The sequence below is a fragment of the Megalobrama amblycephala genome, linkage group LG5, assembly GCF_018812025.1.
Source record: "Megalobrama amblycephala isolate DHTTF-2021 linkage group LG5, ASM1881202v1, whole genome shotgun sequence".
Classification (NCBI taxonomy): Eukaryota; Metazoa; Chordata; class Actinopteri; order Cypriniformes; family Xenocyprididae; genus Megalobrama; species Megalobrama amblycephala.
In genome coordinates, this window is record NC_063048.1 from 29,224,996 (window position 1) to 29,245,052 (window position 20,057).

The following is a 20,057-nucleotide window of genomic DNA, read 5'->3' on the forward strand; positions in this document are numbered from 1 at the left end:
TCATTAAAAAGGTAACACAGCTCAGATTCTTTATCGCAAAGTACTGCATTTATTGCTTTGGTGGATTCGCTTTTAGCAAATTTCAGACATCCATGAACAAGAGATGAGCTGTACATGCCAGTGACTTGTGTGAGTATAACGTCAAACATACAAAGTGGACAAAAATACAAACGTGAAAAGGTGTAAAATACGTGCAAAATAAGAGAAAACATTTATTGCACAAAAATACATTGAGTCTCTGAATGTACTAAATACAAATCTACACATGCAAGTGCGAGTGAAGGCTTTGCTTGCTTTTAAGGAAATCACTATTAAAACAGTAGCTGTAAAACAGCTGTTCATGCTAAAACTGCAACAATGCAACATTAAAAAAAACGATAAAAGTGCTTCTCAATTTCCAATTTTTTCCATTACGGTCCTGTTGTACCCTACATTCATTTCTTAAAAAAAAATCCTAAACAGGGAGTTCAACCATGCATTTAATGGTGTCATTATAAAAGGTTCCTAAACAATCTGACCCTCCAAACACTAGGATGGTACATTGAAGAGAGAGGCGGTTGCCATGACGGCGATCCCTTGCATCCCTCGGGTCTGAAGATAAAGCCTTTGTACCACCCAGGCTTATCAGACTGTGGCCTGCGCGAGGCTTAGAGCAAAGCAATGGGGACACCACTGATGTCCAGGAGCTGGTATCTGCAAACATGCATCGTTTTAGATCAAACCGTTCAGGTTAATAACGGTAAAGCCTTTTAAAGAACCCATCAATGATTTGGGCTTGCTTGTTTGTTTTTTAATAACAACAAAACAGTTCTATTTTTGGCAAATCCTAAGGCCCTTTCCCACCAAAAGTGAAATGAATAAGCCTCAGGCTGAAGGAAATTATTATTATTATGCCTGTACAGTAGAGGGCGCAGCTCAAACAAACCAAAACTATTACAGGATTGTGTAAAATTCTGAGATTGCATTTCATTGTTTTATTCATTTTGAGGAATACTGAATGTTTTTGTACAAGTAAGATGAGTAAATGCATGTTCACATTTAGTCTAGAACTACTATAATCATCATGTTCACACAGCGCACACAACACCTCTGCGCTTTATTTCTCTCAACATGGGGTCAGGAGAGCTGTCAGTCAATAAATGTGAAAAAATAACTTGAGTTACTTATTTGAAAAAGTTATCTGATTGCGTAACTCAAGTTACTGCCCATCAGTATCATTGTAAAACCATTTCACAAGTCATTAAGGTAATTAATCTTTAATTCGCTATAAAATAGTTATTTGTATGATACTTCATGTAGTAAATTAGGGAATGACAGACCTATGTTAAAGAGATGGAGGTCCTGTAGGGCTCCTACAGCACTGCAGCCTCCGCTGATCAGCACCCTGTTGTCAGACACGGGTAGAGCAGCGTGAAACCTGTCCAGTTAAATCAAGCAGAAAAAGAAAATTCAGTCTTCACTTCAATACACATGAACTGCACACTTGGCCACAAGCCTACTCCGTTAAAGGGGTGGTTCAGTGTTTTTTTTCTAGGCTTGACTGTGTTTTTGGGGCACAGTTTAACATGTCTTAATGCTTTGTTTTAAAAAAAAAAAAAAAGCCATATTTTTCATATATTTTACCTTTATTCTACACCTCTGTTTCCACTGTCATTCGAACGGATCGTTTGACTTCCTGCTTCTATGAAGCCACTCCCTCCGAAATACGCAATGTGCTCAGATTGGTTAGCTGGCCCAGTGTATCCAGAGCTATCGTGATTCGCTGAAGCGTGCGGAAACGCCACGCCCCTTACCATTTTAGTTGGGCTTTGGTGAAAATTTAAATAATGGCGTCTATATTGCTGTATCAAATTGAGCCCGAATCAGACCCAGATGAAGAGGGTCAAGCAGAACCTCTGCAATCGCGGCTTTTAAAGGACGTTTATGAATGGTATTTCATTTAGTATTTGTGTCAAAGTGTTTAGATATGCTGTCACTGCTGTTTGTTAGCTTTCAATATACAGTTTTATCCTGATTAAAAGCTTTACTGTAGCCGAATACATGACTGAGTCGCATTTTTGTAAAGGTAGCGTTTAATTTATAGCATGAACAACTGTTTGTCTATGAACATAGACATTTGTTGGTGTTTGTAGAATTTAGCTAACTGGCTAGCGAAGCAAAAACGCATTGGTCTTTGTTTACATCCTTGATGTAACCAAAAAAGAGCAACAGAACTAACGTTATGTTTAAAAGTCATGTACAAACAATAAAACGTACTTACAGTTTGAAGCCAATAAACAGCAGCTTCTGCTTTTAAAGTGGGAACTGCTTCATCTTTCAGTAAAAGCCTTTGTGCAAATCCAGCATTGAACTCGTGTAGATTCTGGAAGCTGTCTTCAGCGCCGCATACAGTGTAGAAAATCCGTACACAACTCTTCTGCTTTCAATATGCTGTGCCGCATGGCCTCGCCCACTTTGTTGCGTGTTCCCGGGGGCGTGTTTTTCAGGGTTTATGATGTCACCAACCCGGGAAGAAGCTCATTGTAGTCCAAACCGGTCGTTTTTGTAGGCATTAAACTGTTTAAACTTTAAAAGATAATATCTCCGTTTGCACTGAACTTTCAGCGCTGTAACTTTGCAGATACTGTTTAAGCTCAACCAGCAACATTACACACTAACTAAAGTTAAAAAAGTGAAATCGCATTGAACCACCCCTTTAAAGTAAGTAAAATTCCTTTTTGAACTGTAATTAGAATTTCTTCATTATCAACATACTCTAAAAAGTTCTTTAAAAAAATAAGTTAATTCATAATTTGAAGTCTTACCCACGGGCCAATGGTGGCATGTTCTCGTACTTTACAGCAGTGTATTCCATGAAGCCTTTTCCGCAAGAAAGAAAAGACTTAGTATTTGGGATAATATGAACACAGCAGACAGCGAATACTTTCAGCTCTTCTTGTCATGTAAGATGATGATGATACCCATGTGCTCAGGGTCATTACCTAGATCCAGGATGTGAAGATCATTGAGGTAGGTGGCGGTTTTTCTCCCACCAAAAATGATCATCTTGTTGGACAGCAGCGTGGTGGAGTGCCTGATGTAAACGTCAACAAACAATTAGGACAAATTACAGTTAAAATAAATGGACTAAAATCTAAGGCTAAAAAACTTCAGGTGTGCTTAAAGGATTATTCCACACAATAAGTGAAAATTGTCATTTTACTTATTCTCATGTTTCAAACTGTTAAAGGGATAGTTTACCCAAAAATGAAAATTTGATGTTTATCTGCTTACGTTCAGCGCATCCAAGATGTAGGTGACTTTGTTTCTTCAGCAGAACACAAATGATGATTTTTAACTGCAACCGTTGCGGTCTGTCAGTCGTATAATGCATGTCAATGGTAACAAAATCTGTGAGAGTAAAAAGAAAACATGCACAGACAAACCCAAATTAAACCCTGCGGCTCGTGACGACACATTGATGTCCTAAGACATGAAACGATCGTTTTGTGTGAGAAACCGAACAGTATTTATATCATTTTATATAACCTCTAATACACCACTATGTCCAACTGCTTTGAGCATCTGGTGTGTGAGGCTTGAATGCACTCTGATGCCGGAAGTGATCTCTCGCACTCATTGACATATATACATGCGAGAGATCACTTCCGTCATATGTCAATGAGTGCGAGAGATCACTTCCAGCATCAGAGTGCATTCAGACCTCACACACCGGATGCTCAAAGCAGTTGGACATAGTGGTGTATTAGAGGTTATATAAAATGATATAAACACTGTTCGGTTTCTCGCACAAACTGATCATTTCATGTCTTAGGACATCAATGTGTCGTCACGAGCCGCAGGGTTTAATTTGGATTTGTCTGTGCATGTGCATTTGTCCATTGACATGCATTATACGTCTGACAGACTGCAACGGTTGCAGTTAAAAGTCATCATTTGTGTTCTACTGAAGAAACAAAGTCACCTACATCTTGGATGCCCTGGGGGTAAGCAGATAAACATCAAATTTTCATTTTTGGATGAACTATCCCTTTAAGAGAAAGTAAAACTACGTACCCAAACCTGGGCAGAGGACGGTCACCCTCCACAATCGGTTGATACCACAGACCATGTTCTGGGTTAAAGATGTATAATGCGTTACTGCAAACCTTGCCTTCAGGACATCGGCTGGGCTGCACCCCTCCAAAAACATACAGCTCCTTCTTATAGACTGTGGCACTGTGATATGCCAATGACGGGATATTTCCCTTTGCCTATCCGAACCCAAATGTTATATACAGTATAACATTACACAAAACATATACAAATCCTAAACTGTTAGGTACAAAAATAAATTATCCAATACTCACAGAAACAAGCTTCCACTTCCATGTTATAGTGTCCAGTACATAAATATCACTGTATCGCTGGCCGTCTCTCAGACCACCGTACACATAGACAACCTTAGACTCGGGATCAAAGGTTGCAGTGTGACCTTGTGCACTTGGTGGACTGACATCAGATGATGAGATGTCCATGGGGAACCAGAAATCATTGTCTGGGAATTATTACCATTAATAGTATGTTAAAGGGACAGTTCACCCAAAAATGAAAATTCTGTCATCATTTAATCACCCTCAAGTTGTTCCAAACCTGGATGAATTTCTTTGTTCTGCAGTACAGAAAGGAAAATATTTAGAAGAATGTTTGTGACCAAGCAGATCTCGATTTTCCTACTATGTGAGATCTGCTTGGTTACAAACATTCTTCCAACTATCTTTTTTTTTTGTACAGCAAAACAGTTTAACGTACCAATCTCCAATTTCCATATCGAGTCTTTACACCTGGCCTGGTCATCAGCCTCTCCACCAATCAGAATGGCCGTTTCAGGATCACTCAAACACATTGCGTGGCTCCAGCGCTTTGACGGACAGTCTGAGAAATAAATAAAACACTTTAGGGTTAGGGGGTTAGAGATTTTAATGCAATGTCAGCAGCTGAGGCCATTCCAATAGTAATTTTCTACCAGTTACATGGGAATTGAAAAACAAAATCATAAGATTAAAAATCCTAGTTCCAGACTAAAACAACTTTTCTAGACCTTAAATGTGGTAATTTTGTTGCTTTCTATTAGAGATTTAAAAAAAACAACTGGAATTTCATCAAAAATATCTTAATTTGTGTTCCGAAGATGAACGAAGGTTTTGCGGGTGTGGAACGACATGAGGGTGAGTACTTAATAACAGAAATTTCATTTTTGTGTGAACTATCTCTTTAAAATGTCCTAACTGAACTAAAACCTATAATCTAAGCCCTGTCTGTTTTAATTGTAATTATGTTAAAAATTCTAAAACTTTTTATGGGCAATAGCTTGCCTTGGCAAACACCAGTAATTATGAACAGTTATACAGGATGTGCCACATTTTCTTTTCGAAATGTCAACAAATATTATAATATTTCAAAATATTACAAATATTTGGGTTCTCATTGTGATACAAAAGACTTCATAGTTTATGTAATAAAAAATAAACTATGATATTTCAATAGTTATATCAACTAATTCTGAAACTACGACAATGTAACATTATAATTCAAAGTGTGTAAATAAATAAACATCAGTAATGTTTCATCTGAGCAGAGGATTGAACCTTTACCCGCCCTGAAACTCTTCACACGTTTGACGGCAGTCTCGTCCTCTAAATCTACTGCAGACATTTTATGCAGTTTGCGTTTCTTCGGGCTTGAAACTCGGTTTGGATCCCGAGGGCTTTCCAGTTCTTCAGAACTCCAAACATACCCCTTTATTCCTATAATGGAGCGTCTTGGAGTTTTATCCTTCAAAACCACACAACAAAGACACAGTAAGTGTGCACGTTTGAGTCTCTCTTGCTGCCTGGAGATGATCTACTTGCTGAAGAACAAGTGTGTGGATGACTCCTTCCTTACCACTGGCCACACGCCCTGAACATTGAGTAGTGTGTTTTCCCTCGTCTCCATTTTGCTTGTGCCCAGCTCCGTGCAGCTGACGCTTCCTTCGGGGGGTGATCTCTGGGTGATCTTCATAGAGACATAAGGAGAAGTCATTCTTAAGTGTATTCTCCTCATCACAAGTCATGTCTTGAGGCATTTATAAACCTTATGTCTTGAAATCTGAAGACTGGTTGAGTTAGAAATGAACAATGAATGGATCATTTCACTTAAGTCGTAAGCAAAGCATGACTCACATTGTGACTCTCTCCGCTGCTGAGAAGGGTGCTGGACGGATTGGAGGAGTGGTTCAGCGCTAGACGTTTCCTCGTCACTCGTGGAGTGCTGCTGATAAAACTGGATCTCACCTTCAAATAATATATAGTTTAACAACATTTAAGAAGTTTGTGATGGATGGATGAGAAAGGGAAAAAACAAGACATACAAGTACAAAATATTTGCAATCTGCATTAGTGAGAGAAGAATGAAGGCGTAAACTTGTGTTGGGGTTTAAATACCTGTCCATTGATGCGGAGCGTGACTTTGGCATAAACTCCTCTCCTGCCTCTCCGTGTGGCTTCAGCGAGGAGTTCAGGAGTCCAAACTCCTTGCCAGATCAGACACCTTCACAGATAAAGTTTTTCAGATAAAATGTAGGCTGTTAACGGTCAGTGTCTCGGGCAGTTAATTGCCCTTTTTTGCATTTTGCAACTTTTTTTTTTTTGCCGGTGCGACTAAATTTTGTTAGTGGTCGCACTGGTGACCACCGCGTTGCCGAACTGTTAGAACTGTCATTTCTGTTGCATGTGAAAAACATAACATGGCAAATGAAACAAAACAGCGCTTCTCGTTTGAGCTACATAGCATGGATAGTTTACCAGCTCAGACCAATATTTGCGCAGCGCGAACTCAGAACAGGTTTACCGATCTTGATCACGAGACACGTTAATACACAGCGGTGGGAGATCCAGTGAGAAAGCCTTTGAATTTGGCTCAGTATTAATAACAGCGCTGCAAGATCTAGTGAAAAGCATTCAAATTCAGCACAGAATTCTCTATTAAATTGCAGATATTAGATCAAACAGCACTGATGTGGAAACCAGAAGAAACACTGTGCCATGAACGAACATATTATAGAAGGCTTTTCAATCCACAAATCACCAACATTCACCATGGATTTAATGTAGTAACCATGGTATTGTGGCAGAAATAGTTGAATGTTTTTACATTATTAATTTCAGGGTTCATGCAAACTTTTGAAAGTGAAATTCAAGCACTTTTCAAGACTTTCGAATGCTTTACACTTTTTCCAGCACTTCAAAGCTCTAAATATTATCCAATTTTAATGTTATTTTTAATGTGATGGGGGGGGGGATATATATATATTTTTTAAAAGACTGAACATACCTGAATATATCTGAACATATTATATATTTATACAATAATAATAAAAAAAAAAAACATTGACTTCGGGATGAAGGAACCCTAAGTGCAAAAATGCTCACTCGTTTCCAAGTTTTAGTCACCTTTATTTATATAGCGCTTTTTACAATGCTGATTGTTTCAAAGCAGCTTTACAGTGATAACTGCTATGTAATTTTGGCTGCACAGCAGCTCTTGAAGAAAATGGTGTCAGTCTCCATTCTTAAGTAAATTCAGTATTGATTCATTCTGATATAAGAATCAATAGTTATTAATATAGTTAATTTATCTATATCAGCACTGGAGTAAACAGTGATGTCATCATCCAGCTCAGTTCAGTTCGCATACAATGGTGTCAATGCAGGCAGATCAAAACACTGTTGAATATCAAATGTCAAGTGTCCCCAACTAAGCAAGCCTATGGGATCTCTTGGGGTTTTAACAGACACCAAATTTCGAGGGAGGACCTGCTTTGTCACCATACCGGAGATTCTGTACTATTTCAGAAGATGTGCAACAGCGGCCCCTACCGTATAATAGTGAAATCATGGATTGCCGGAAAATTCTGTCAATGGCAGGAAAGAGTTAATATAGTATTTTTAAATATTTTGAATTAGATTTTATTTTTTTATTTCGGTTTTAAGTTTTAGAAAATGTATGTGCCTTTGTTAACTGTATTATTTTTTTGCTTTTTTATATTTCTATGTAGTTTTAATTTTTTTTCCAGTCGTAGCAATTTTAGTACTATTTCACTTAGTTGAAATGGCCAACTATAATGCACTACTATAATCCGAATATTCACTGTACTTGCCTGGAGCGAGGTGAAAGAGTCCCGATGATCTGTGATTTGACCTCTGGACCCAGCAGAACCTCCACAGAGATCTCAGTGTCACTGGAGAAGGAGGACCATTCCCCTAAACCAAATACTATCAGCTGCTTCGGTAAAGGTAACGGCATCTGAACCTGGTACATCGTACGGTTGACATTTCTAAATGGGATACATTAAAGAAAACAAACAAAAAGGCTTTCATACAAAGAGGTGGTCAGGGGTAGATGACCACCTCCCAAGGGGTAGATCTACAATTATAGGCCTACTATTGACTATATAGTGTAAATAATGCTTGGCAGCAGTGATTATGTTGGTTTCAAAAACCATGTTGTAAATTATGATGTTTTATTGCAAAGTTCTAAACGCATGTCCATATCATCAACCACACTGCAACACATTCAAAACAGGGTAACCTGGGCGGAAGCAAAGATAATAGATAGTCTTGATTTGAATAGTTGGATGGTTGTGGTTTGCCGTGATCTCATGTCAGTGACTGAATGGTTTGTTTCTTTAATTTTGTAGAAAAACTATTAGTGTGTAATAGATTTTAAATACAGATATGCTATTAAATGGGCAATTATATAGGATTTTAAAAGAAAAGAAATTACACGTAGTCAATTCTCCTCAAATTAATCAGCATGCTGGGCTACTTTTTTGTCATTTCTACCCTGAGAAATAGTCATTGCTGTAAAAGTGAAACCTGAAACCCTTCATGTTTGATTAATTGCCACCTGCTACAGGTAAAACATTAATATTAGGTTACATAGTTAAGATCAATCGAAACAGCCCACCGTATAAACTGACGAGGTGCTTCACGTAAGGACCAGATGGCATAAAAGTGCACTTTGCCCATTCTGTTGACTCAGATCCGATCAAACTCCTCCAGTGCTCCAGGTGTGCGGCCTGCCAGACTGCAGCCAGTCACGCGCGATCTCCGCTGCATTTATCACCTCCTGTGTCACGCGCGCCGCCACGACCAATTAAACTCAGTAAGAACTCAGTAAGATTTGCGAAGCTCCCCCTACAGGTTCCTTCAGTGAATCACACTGTCGTAAATACTCCAAGCGCAGCTCTGGACTACAACGACTACAACGCTCACCAGCGCAGTAGTTTTGCAAATACAGTACAAGAAATCTCGATGGAGGTGGGCAATTTTCGAAATTGTCTTATAAAGTCATAATATATATACATTGTTTTTGAATTACCGTAAAGCATTTTGTCACTCTCGCGTGAACGTGAACATGAGGCGAGATTGTGTCGGGTCGGCGCAGCTCAACTTGCAAGTGCTGTTTTCTGGCGTAGACGTGCCAGAGGGGGTTAGTGCACGCCTCAAACACACCACTACAAGTCAATTAACCATGGGAAGGACTTAGAAAACTATTTATGAAGGTAAAAAAAGTTACTTAGTTCTGCTTTAATGTGAAAAAAACAGTACTACATTTTGTGATGGTAAATAAAAAATAAACAATCCTGAATAACAAAATAAATAAATAAATAAAAAACAAGGGACTTATTTATAAGTATATTACATTTTTGTGAATAAATAAATAAATAGGTAAATAAATAAATAGGCTAAATAATTTAAATTAAAAAATAATAAAAAAGGTTTAGAAAATTAAATACAGAAACTATTGATACAAAAACTCAGTAAATTTTGTGAACGAACGAATCCATTTGCATTTTCACAAAATGTGATCCAAAATGTATTATACAAAATGTATTTGTTAATAATTGCATAATTTATTTATTTATAAAAATACCAATTAGACAGTTCTTAAACCAAAAATATTTAAATTCAAAAATGAAAATACTATTTTATGTTTTTGTGATTTTATTATTATTTTTTTATATTTCTTTGTAGCTTTAATTTATTTTATTTCAGTTTTAGTTTCAGTAATTGTAGTACTTAAACGTATTTATTTCAGTTAGTTCCCAAAACAACATTTCTAATTATCATCTATTTTTATAGGCTAGTAGTTGTTTATTTCTACAATACAATAACACAATGCACAACACATGATCAATTAACATTTCTTATACTAAAAATGATTGATTATGGTGACGTCTCTGTAAAAATATAAAGTAATTAAATACATTAAAATATGAATAGCGAAATTAAATATATAAAAAAAATATATGAAAAAATAAATAACGGACATACTGATACAAAAATGCAGTGCTACATTTTGTGAGAAATAAAAAAAAGCACTTAGATATATTAATATCTGGTATATATTTATATTCAATCATAATTAAACATGGTATATATATCTATATATCTATCTCTATCTCTCTCTCTCTCTCTCTCTCTCTCTCTCTCTCTCTCTCTATATATATATATATATATATATAATGGTCTTGAAAAAAGATCTCCCAGCGCCCTCTATCTAAAATAAAAAAGAATAGCACATCTAATTCTGCTGCTCAAAACATTAACTTCCGTTTAAGAGGAAATGCAGCATGTGTTCATACAATTTTTAATGCTGAGAAAGCACTTTTTATGGCTTTACTCTCACAAGGAAGTGCAGTGTATTTTCGGAAGAACAGGAAGGAGCCGTAAGTCTGGATATGCAACAGGCAGCAAACTGAATTCACCGTCAACGTTTATTGTGAACAACACACAAGAAACAAAAATCAAGAAAAGGATGACAGACATATATATATATTATGCATATCATACAAAAAGGTGGACGAGCAGAAAAGCACATCGGCAGAATAAAGTACCTCAGCAGCACAATGCAACAGTCTCTCAAGACATGCAAATATTTTAAGGTACAAAAAGAAATGTTTGCAGCGTGATTTGGTATTCATAATCAAAAATCAATAAGTATTCAAAGGGAACTAAACACTATACCTTCTGGCAGTACTTAGTGTGGCATATTGCACGTGATATAAGCAAGAAAGCTCTTCCAATGAACATATCTGAAACATGAAACCTAAACGCTAGCAGTTTTCCAAGTCACCTTGGCATAAATGTAAATAAAACGTCTTCAACAGGCCATCTGCATTGTGTCCATACAGACCTCAAAGACCAAACAACCCTTAATCATGCCAAATGAGAGCCTGGGACGTGTAAATATTGGATCAGTTATGCAACAAATTAGCTTTTGTGGCAGGAAATGGTTTAAAGTTGTAAACAAGCATGCTTTAACCATTTGGTGACTGATGTGATTGCCATCTTAGTAGAGTATACAACTGCAATGAAACATATGAATATGAGTTTTAAGATATATCTTAACTAGGTGTGGCTTCCAGTGTCTTTGTGGCTGAGAAAACAAACACAATATTACAAGTATGTAAGAAATAGTGTCTGATGCTGCTCCATGTAATCTTATAAGACATATAACAGCAAGAAACCAACCAAAGAAACAAAAAACACTCATATATCATTACCTGAATCAACAGTGACTTCTGCCACGTCACCTACATTGACTTTCTCACTTTCTTTGTTTGCCTTTGAATTGTGTAGAAATGTTTGAAAAGGATTCGACCCGGTTCGCCACCCATATTCTTTCCCTGATTACTCTGTAGTCCCTGATATGTGATGCCACAGTTCTGTTGTGGTGTCAGACAATACAATTATAAAACATATATGGACCTTTTATATGAAATATATCATCTTGCACATAACATCTTAAAGCCACACGAAACACATTGCACGTATCATGAGCCTCATGATTCACTTAAAAAAAAAAAGCATTTTGTGTCTATATACATACATATATAAAGTAATTTGATCTATGATAGGGCTTGGATAAAACAAAAAGCACAAATCAACAATAGCGAGAATTATACAGTAATTTAATACATACGATGAAAAATAGTATCACTGAAACCTTTGTTTTAAATAAGCACTTGATTCCTCAGGCACTGTAGTACACTCTGTAGTACAGAGTCTTATTCCGCCACAGTGAGTACGAGTTGTCAAACTTCAGCAGGTATGTGCCGTCGTCTCCTGGAAACTCGTGGCTGCCGCCCTGCACTGCCAGATGACTGTCCTGACGGTACACGGGCAGGATCTCTCCCAAGTTCGAGTTCGCAACTGATTTAGAGCCCTTCTCAACATCTCCTGGAACCACAGGGCCTGCTTGACAAGACAATTGTCCATATGTCACTGGAAGTATTCCTTATATGCATCTACTTATTATGCACTGTGTACTTTTTAGAATGAGTTTTTAGAATGAGTGAGTTCTGAACATGTAAAATGGCATTGTGTATTTTTTCTTAGAACTGAATATTGTGTTTTTATAGTAGAAAGGCCCATCCAGGGACGGGAGTTGAAAATTAGCACTTGATATAAACTCTATGTGCATCACATCGGCTGCAAACTTTGTTCTGTAACTATGTTTGATTGCATTGTCCCTGTCAAATAAACAAATAAAATAAAAAAATAAAAAAGCATTGTACAGTTTTGTAAAATAAATAAATCTTTTGGAAAGTCTGTTATGCATATTGCTCTCAAATTAGCATTTATTTGACCAAACAATAATATTGGGAAATATTATTACAATTTTACATTTTCTATTTTAATATATTTTAAAATGCAATTTATTCCTGTGATGCAAAGAATACTGAATTTTCAGCATCATTACTCCAGTGTTCAGTGTCACATGATCCTTCAGAAATCATTCTAATATGCCGATTTGTTGCTCAAAATACATTTCTTATCATTATCAATGTTAGAAAAAATGCTGTGTTGCTTAATATTTTAGTGGAAACTGTGATACTTTTTTTTTTTTTTTCAGTATTCTTTGATGTAAAGAACATTGAAAGGCACAACATTTCTGACCCTGGACCACAAAACCAGTCATAAGTCGCACGGGTATATTTGTAGCAATAGCCAACAATACATCGTATGGGTCAAAATTACCGACTTTTATGCCAAAAATCATTAGGATATTAAGTAAAGATCATGTTCCATTTATATAATTTGTAAATTTACTACTGTGAATATATCAAAAATGCATTTTTGTAAGTAATATGCATTGCTAAGGACTTCATTTGGACAACTTTAAAGGCGATTTTCTCAATATTTTGATTTGCACCCTCAGATTCAAGATAGATTTCAAATAGTTGGCCAAATATCTCAGCCAAATATTGTCATATCCTAACAAACCATACATCAATGGAAAACTTATTTATTCAGCTTTCAGATGATGTATAAATCTCAATTTTAAAAAAAAATGACCTTTATGACTGGTTTTATGGTCCAGGGTCACTTTTTTTTAAAATTTGTTTGTAACAATGTAATTTTTGTAATTTTTTGTAACAATGGAAAATTGATAAATGTAATGAATCCTTGTTGAACGAAACAATTAATTTCCCTAAACTTACCCAAACTTTTGAACAATAGTGTACATAGATAATTCTCATATAAAAATATTAAATAATGAGAAAAAAATTAGTGGGAGGTTGCTTAAGGCTACATTCATACTGTCAGTTTTCGGGAATGACAGCCGCGTTCACTTACAGGTGTGATTCCCGAAATGTCCAGTTCACACAGCAGCTTACAGTAGAGTTTTGAACGTGCAACAGGAGTCAAGCCCATATTCTCTAACCAGTTACCAAAGTAATACCAGTCTATAAAACTGAAAAGTATATTTTTCTCTCGCATAAAACACAAAACTGACAGGAGCCGATCCGGTGAAGAAGAGACCGCGACTGTATTCAAAACCTTCAGATGACACACAGCTCATATCTCCGTCACTGTAAGTTACCAAAAGCGAAACCACACACAGAAACCAGCAACACACAGTACACAAGCGTTTGTGCAGCGCAGAGCGGCTCTCTCGTGCTGTATGACGTGACGGACAACTAGTTAACCAGTTAAAGTGGACTGTGTAACATCCTAAAAAGACATGAAAAAAATAGGCTTTTTCTTCATTCAAAATATACTATTTTTATTTTGTTCTTTGGATTTGAAGTGAAATATGACCAGGATAAGTAATTAACTGGATGACTCAAGAAAACTAACCTGTTAATTACAATTGAAGATGTCTGTGTGGATCCACAAAGCACTCAAGACGCAATAAAAGACAGTAGAAGCAAAAGTTTGAACAAAAACAGAAAACAAAACAGGAAAAACTCCCTCACCTTCCAGCTCGTCATCTTCATCCTCATCGTCACTGGATTCGCTAATGTGGACCGTAATGGCTCGGCTAGTGACAGGTGACCAGTCGAAGTAAACCCCAAAACCGATGTCATAGCCATCTGTGGCAAACTCCCAGCACACGCGTTTGGCCTCAGGAACAACGGGTACGTGGACGGTCATAATGTCTCCACGATATACCGTCACCACGCTGTCCTTCTCCTGACGCAGTTTAGCCTTCAGCTCCTTCAAAGCCACAGAGGTCCATGTGGATGCTGGTTTCATCGGAGGAAGATCTGCAAAGAGATAAGTGACCGCTCAATTAATAATCTTTAATTAAACACTTTAAAGGTCCCGTTTTTCGTGTTTTTTTTGAAGCTTTGATTGTGTTTATAGTGTGCAATATAACATGTGTTCATGTTTCGCGTGTAAAAAAACACAGTATTTTTCACATAATTTACTTATCTGTATACCGCTGTTTCCACTATCATAAAAACGGGCTGATGACTTCCTTGTTCTATGAAGTCCCTCCTTCAGAAATACGTAACGAGTTCTGATTGTGCCAGCGGTTCCTGTGTTGTGATTCGACAGCAGCTTAGCGAACCTTGCCCGGAAAGGTGTTATTGTAAACGTGTCTTTAATTTTACCCTATCAATTTGAGCCGGAATCAGACCCGGTGATTGGACTGCGGGATGAAAATAACATCTTGTGTATTCCTGTGCGTGGAGGTTAGTCAAAAAACTGTTTTAGTGACGTCATTAAAGAAGGAAGTAGAGGGATGTAGTCCAAACTGGCCGTTCGATGTAGGCGACTTCTGTTAAATAAAATATCTCGCTTGGCATTGAACTTTGAGCTTTAAAATTTTACAGATTTTATTTATACTCTAACAACAACATTACACACTAAATAAAGTTTGAAACATGGGATCACGAAGAACGGGACCTTTAAGAATATTTGTACAATAATGCATGTATCCAAACCACCCTGAAATCAAAAAAAAAAAAAAAGTCTATTTTTATGACAATATTAATAATAATAATAATAATAATAAAATTATTATTATTAATAGTAACAGCAAGATCATGGGTTCGATTCCCAGGGAATGCATGAACTGATTAAATGTATACTTTAAATGTAATGCAAGTCATTTTGAATAAAGCCTTCTTCTGCCAAATCTATAATACAGTCAAACCAAAGATGTTTCCGACATTTTTGATATATTTTTACTAGTGGGTGCAGGACACCATAGTTCATTTATGTACATGAGGATTGCAAAATATACATATTATACTCAAAGAAAATTTCATACAGTGGACTTCCAATAAAACCGATAAAAATTTGGAACAAAAAATTATTCAGACACTTTGACCTGACCATGTTTTGCTTAAGTGTTATCTGATATAATTAAGACTGATTTTTTCTGACACAGTTTAACTCTGAGATCTTGTCATATTTTATTACTATTTTTTAAACTATAGTGAATAAACTGTATTGATGAACGAAATGTTCAAGGTGTCTGAATAAATTTTGGTTTGACTGTAATATTAATAATAATAATTTATGCATTTGGCAGACACTTTTATCCATAGTGACTCATATTGCATTTAAGGTAAACATTTAATCAGTTCATGCAATCCCTGGGAATCGAACCCATGACCTTGCTGTTGCTATTAATTAGTTTAGTTATAGTTCATTATCATAACTTCAGCTGATTGTAGATATGCAGACCTGGCATATTATAAAATTGAGTTGTGCATATATCTGTTTATATTATATATCAATATCTTCTACAGCAGATTTCAACATGGTTTATGCAATCAGAAACTTATATACTATATATAACAACTTTTGTACTGCATACTACAAAACCTGGCCTACATACTGTACACTGCATGCTATTTTTTTTAAAAAGCACGCTATACAGCAAAGTATAGTCACATGATCACCTGCCCCATGGTGAATTGGAAGAAAATGCACATATGCTTATTCGTTTATATACAGAAAGATTCGCATACTTTGAATGTCATTAATGCGAACAAGAAATGGAAGCTGCGATAGTCTTTTCTTCCCTATTAAGAAAAAAATTTAGGATGGGACTTGATTTTGTTCATCAGAAATGAATTGTATTGTTGGATGGTAGTGGTTTGCTATTGGTTGATCTCATGTGAGTGTGTGTGTGTGGGGGGGGGGGGTTATTTTGATTAAAAAGTAACTATTATGTTTTTTTACATTTTCAACTTTCTTTAGATTGTAATGTTGCTGTTTGAGCATGACAAATGTGACAAAACAATATATTCGGTAAGCACTGAACTCTCGATTGAACCTGAAATGCCTCGATTGTAGTCTTGAGTATTCTTCTGGAAATGTACACGTCACAGTATCCTTCATTTAAATAATTCCTGCCCAAGGCTACGCAAAAAAAGGGCCGAGGCCTGGTTGTGTTGTGTTAGTAGGCTCCTATACACTTGGTCTTGTGGACTTAAGATGGCCACAGCGTGCACGTGATTGTGAAACCCACAAAACCATTGGGTGTTTTATTTGTCATTTTAGGTTTCAGAAGGGACCTTGCGGTCGATATGCACCTTTGATGCGCACTATTGCCAAGCCCGTACTGAAGCGAGCTCAGCAGCAGACTTCTTCCCGAAAGTCAAAGCGGTGTTACGTCGCGTAAGTGCGGACTGGCAGGAAGGCTGCGAGTGTTTAGGGTGCCATTTGGGACAGGGCCGTAGTGTGCTGAAACTCGCCGTTATGGTAAGGGGCGTGACGTTTCTGAAACATGCTGGAAGCGGTTGACTAATCACAACACACCGGTCCAGTCGACCAATCAGAGCACATTGCGCTTTACAGAGGGAGGGGCTTCATAGAGACGGGAACTAAACAGAAGGCATTTCTCAATGTCAAGGATACTTCCTTGGCAGGACTGGTCCTTCCAAGTCACTTCCTTCAGAGGCTAGGCGAGGCTCCTCTTTAGCATTCGGAGAACACGTAAATGGAACAGACTAGCAAGTGCACGTTACGTCAGTGAAAAGGTAAAAGAAATGCTGGTGACGGCAACCAAGCTAACAATTGTTAAATGACGGTCCGGTTCAGTTAGCCATCAATAACGTAATTTGTATTTGTATAATTTATAATATCAATACGATAGTAATTTGTACTGGCATTTAAATGTTAAACTTTATTTATCTGACATATTTACTACAGTTATAACAAATGTTTGGTAACCTAAATATACTTACATTTGAAAGCATATTGCCAGCTAACGTCCGACATTTTTTTTTTTTAAATTTTTTGAACAAGATTGCAAAGGTGCGCACATAGGTTTGTGGGTGATTTTAGAGCGCGAAGAGCATGAAGGCTACACATATGCATCCTTTCCTGTATATGGGATATTTTTCGAATGAAGGACTCAGTCCTTGTTTGAAATTCCGAGGATCCTCGACATTGGAACAGTCCTTCGACGGATGTCGATGACGTAGCATCCTCGAAATTCTGGCTTCCGAGGATCCTTCCTTGACATTGAGAAATGCCTATAGCGTTACTGACAGACTGGGAAGAGAGGTGCTGCAATATTCCATTAAAAATAACAATTGTCAATTTTGATTGCATGGTGACTAAAAAGTTTTTAAAGGTTATGAATAGCACACTCATTGACATCTTTCTTTTTTCTGACAGCTTTGTTCTCGAGGGGCAATGATGAAACATGATGAGAAGGTTTCCTGAGCTTAGCTTCACTTCTCTAATAGGGGAGTGCTAACCTTTTTTCTCCCCGGGGTGTGAAGTACTGCTCTCCTGTGAGTCACCCGCCTCTGCTTTCCCGAGAGATGCGCTGGGCTCCTATTGACAACAGCACAATGCATACATACAAGAACAGCACTGAAGCTCACTTATTTATATATATACACTCCTGACAGGCTTGAACTTAATATACCTCAGTAGACTGTTGAGATTCTCTGTTATTGCTGTTATCGTCCATTTTGGTTTGGTTGTCCGGTGTGATTACTGTCCGGGAAAGGTCTGTGCTTTGAAGTCTTCAAAATGACAGTGGGAAGGATGAGGTTTACATACTCTAGAACCCTAAAACAACCATTTTTGGAACTCGTATAAAAATTGACAAACCTGTTTAAAGGATTTGCTTCACAGTTTTTGGACGTTATGCCAGGGAAAGAAGAAACAGACAGGGATGACAGTCTAGATTGAAGCTCTGATGTCTCTAGTTTCTCCATCTCTAGAGCACAAAAAAACATGAAATGCATAAATCATCATATTCATCACAATATCTGATTAAAAAAAAAAGCTGAAAACTCATACCTGACTCAGAGGAGTTTTTCAGTGAACCTCATTAAAAACTGAAACACAAAATCTGCAAGAACAAATTAAACAATCCGTATTGGTTATTTAACATATGGTCATGTGTAAATATAGGCGAAATAAGACTCTTTTGAACTACATTTTGTGCGTAAACGCCATCACCTGACATTTGAAGCACATATGAATCACAGCAACAGTTTTGACACGTCGCGTAACTAAAGTGAAATTCACCACCAAATCATCAATCTCAGCAGAAGACAAAAAATCGAGCACAACCCGTATTTGCATTCAAATCAAACCCACCGTATGTATGTGTTAAACGCACACGTACAGTATTGTTTCATAGTATAATGTTCATACACGTACCTCTGGCGAGCGGGTGATGCTGTTGATGCAACAGTGTTGCCTGACAAATAACGTTTGACGCCCAGGAAGTCCGCTAATTCGTAAATACGTAAAATTACTGTGAAGGCAGCAAAGGTAAGTCTTTTCTGAATGGCTGCCAGACACATACGAATATATAATAAAAGTCCTATGAAAATAATACTGCTCTAAACTGTACAAAGCAGTTTTGAAAGTAGCTATTTCTATTTTAAGAAAGGTTACTAGGAAAATTCAACAATTATTTTTTTTAATTATTTATTTTATTATGCAAGGATGCATTAAATTGATCAAAAGTGACAGTAAAGACATTTATAATGGTATAAATGATTTCTTTTTCTAATAAATACTGTTCTTTTCTATTTATAAACGACATGGTTATATAGTTAAGTATATATATTTATAAATAAATTATTTATATATAAAGTCATTTATTTATTCATTCATTCATTCATTCATATGTGTACATAAGTTCCAGTCTCCTGTAATTTGATTGGAAAAGTGTCATTCCATGTGTGCTAAAATTTTGCTGTTTGTATCACTAAATAAGTTTCATTGGCAGAGAAGAAAGATTCAAAATTATTTTTGTCTGCGTTATTTTACTGTTAATTTAACTTACTTAATATTAACTCAATATTAATTATTTGTTTTTAACTTTTAATGTGAAAGCAATATCACACAAGCAAGAGTATCACATAAGCTGTAGTACTGAATACCAGCATGACTGTGATTCATCTGTAGTGCCACAGGTAATAGCAGCCATACTTATATTTAGGACTACAGTTCCTTTGCTTATGTGACATTATAAAATATATATATATATATATATCTATATATATATATATATATATATATATATATATATATATATAAACAAAGTTTATTGATCTTTCATCCTTTTTTATTATTATTATTTTAACTGTCACACTTATAGGTATACTATGTTTGGCCATCTAGCAGTTAACTAAACCATTTTGTGGAAAAACATTGTTTTGGTTGTGCATGACTGTATTGAATATGGTTTTCACATTCACTAGTAGGCTTAAGAGATATAACCAGTTTAGATGGAAAAGATCTCAAGCT

At 36.5% G+C, this 20,057-nt stretch overlaps 2 protein-coding genes across 5 annotated transcripts; both read right to left on the reverse strand.

The window, feature by feature from the left end:
• Window positions 1-26: 26 nt before the first annotated feature.
• Window positions 27-9,156, reverse strand: zgc:163014 (uncharacterized protein LOC100038766 homolog). Of its 2 annotated transcripts, none has more exons than XM_048191710.1 (13): window positions 8,989-9,156; window positions 8,180-8,356; window positions 6,465-6,570; window positions 6,204-6,314; window positions 5,926-6,036; window positions 5,628-5,814; window positions 4,792-4,914; window positions 4,350-4,537; window positions 4,057-4,253; window positions 2,982-3,073; window positions 2,805-2,859; window positions 1,320-1,417; window positions 27-693 (listed from the first exon to the last, which is right to left on the reverse strand). In XM_048191710.1, the coding sequence occupies exons 1-13, from the start codon at window positions 9,048-9,050 to the stop codon at window positions 455-457; spliced, it is 1,746 nt and encodes a 581-aa protein (XP_048047667.1). In that variant the 5' UTR covers window positions 9,051-9,156; the 3' UTR covers window positions 27-454. The 2 variants fall into 2 exon arrangements, with proteins under 2 accessions (XP_048047667.1, XP_048047668.1); XM_048191711.1 differs by having other exon boundaries at window positions 5,634-5,814; window positions 8,989-9,155.
• Window positions 9,157-10,783: 1,627 nt separating this feature from the next.
• tmed8 (transmembrane p24 trafficking protein 8) lies at window positions 10,784-19,099 on the reverse strand. 3 transcript variants are annotated; one of them, XM_048191725.1, is made up of 8 exons: window positions 18,960-19,060; window positions 18,756-18,808; window positions 18,594-18,645; window positions 18,402-18,510; window positions 18,214-18,313; window positions 18,041-18,119; window positions 14,291-14,581; window positions 10,784-12,284 (listed from the first exon to the last, which is right to left on the reverse strand). In XM_048191725.1, the coding sequence occupies exons 4-8, from the start codon at window positions 18,506-18,508 to the stop codon at window positions 12,061-12,063; spliced, it is 801 nt and encodes a 266-aa protein (XP_048047682.1). In that variant the 5' UTR covers window positions 18,509-18,510; window positions 18,594-18,645; window positions 18,756-18,808; window positions 18,960-19,060; the 3' UTR covers window positions 10,784-12,060. The 3 variants fall into 3 exon arrangements, with proteins under 3 accessions (XP_048047682.1, XP_048047681.1, XP_048047683.1); XM_048191724.1 differs by lacking the exon at window positions 18,756-18,808 and having other exon boundaries at window positions 18,960-19,099; XM_048191726.1 differs by lacking the exon at window positions 18,756-18,808 and having other exon boundaries at window positions 10,784-12,281; window positions 18,960-19,094.
• Between the last annotated feature and the right edge of the window lie 958 nt (window positions 19,100-20,057).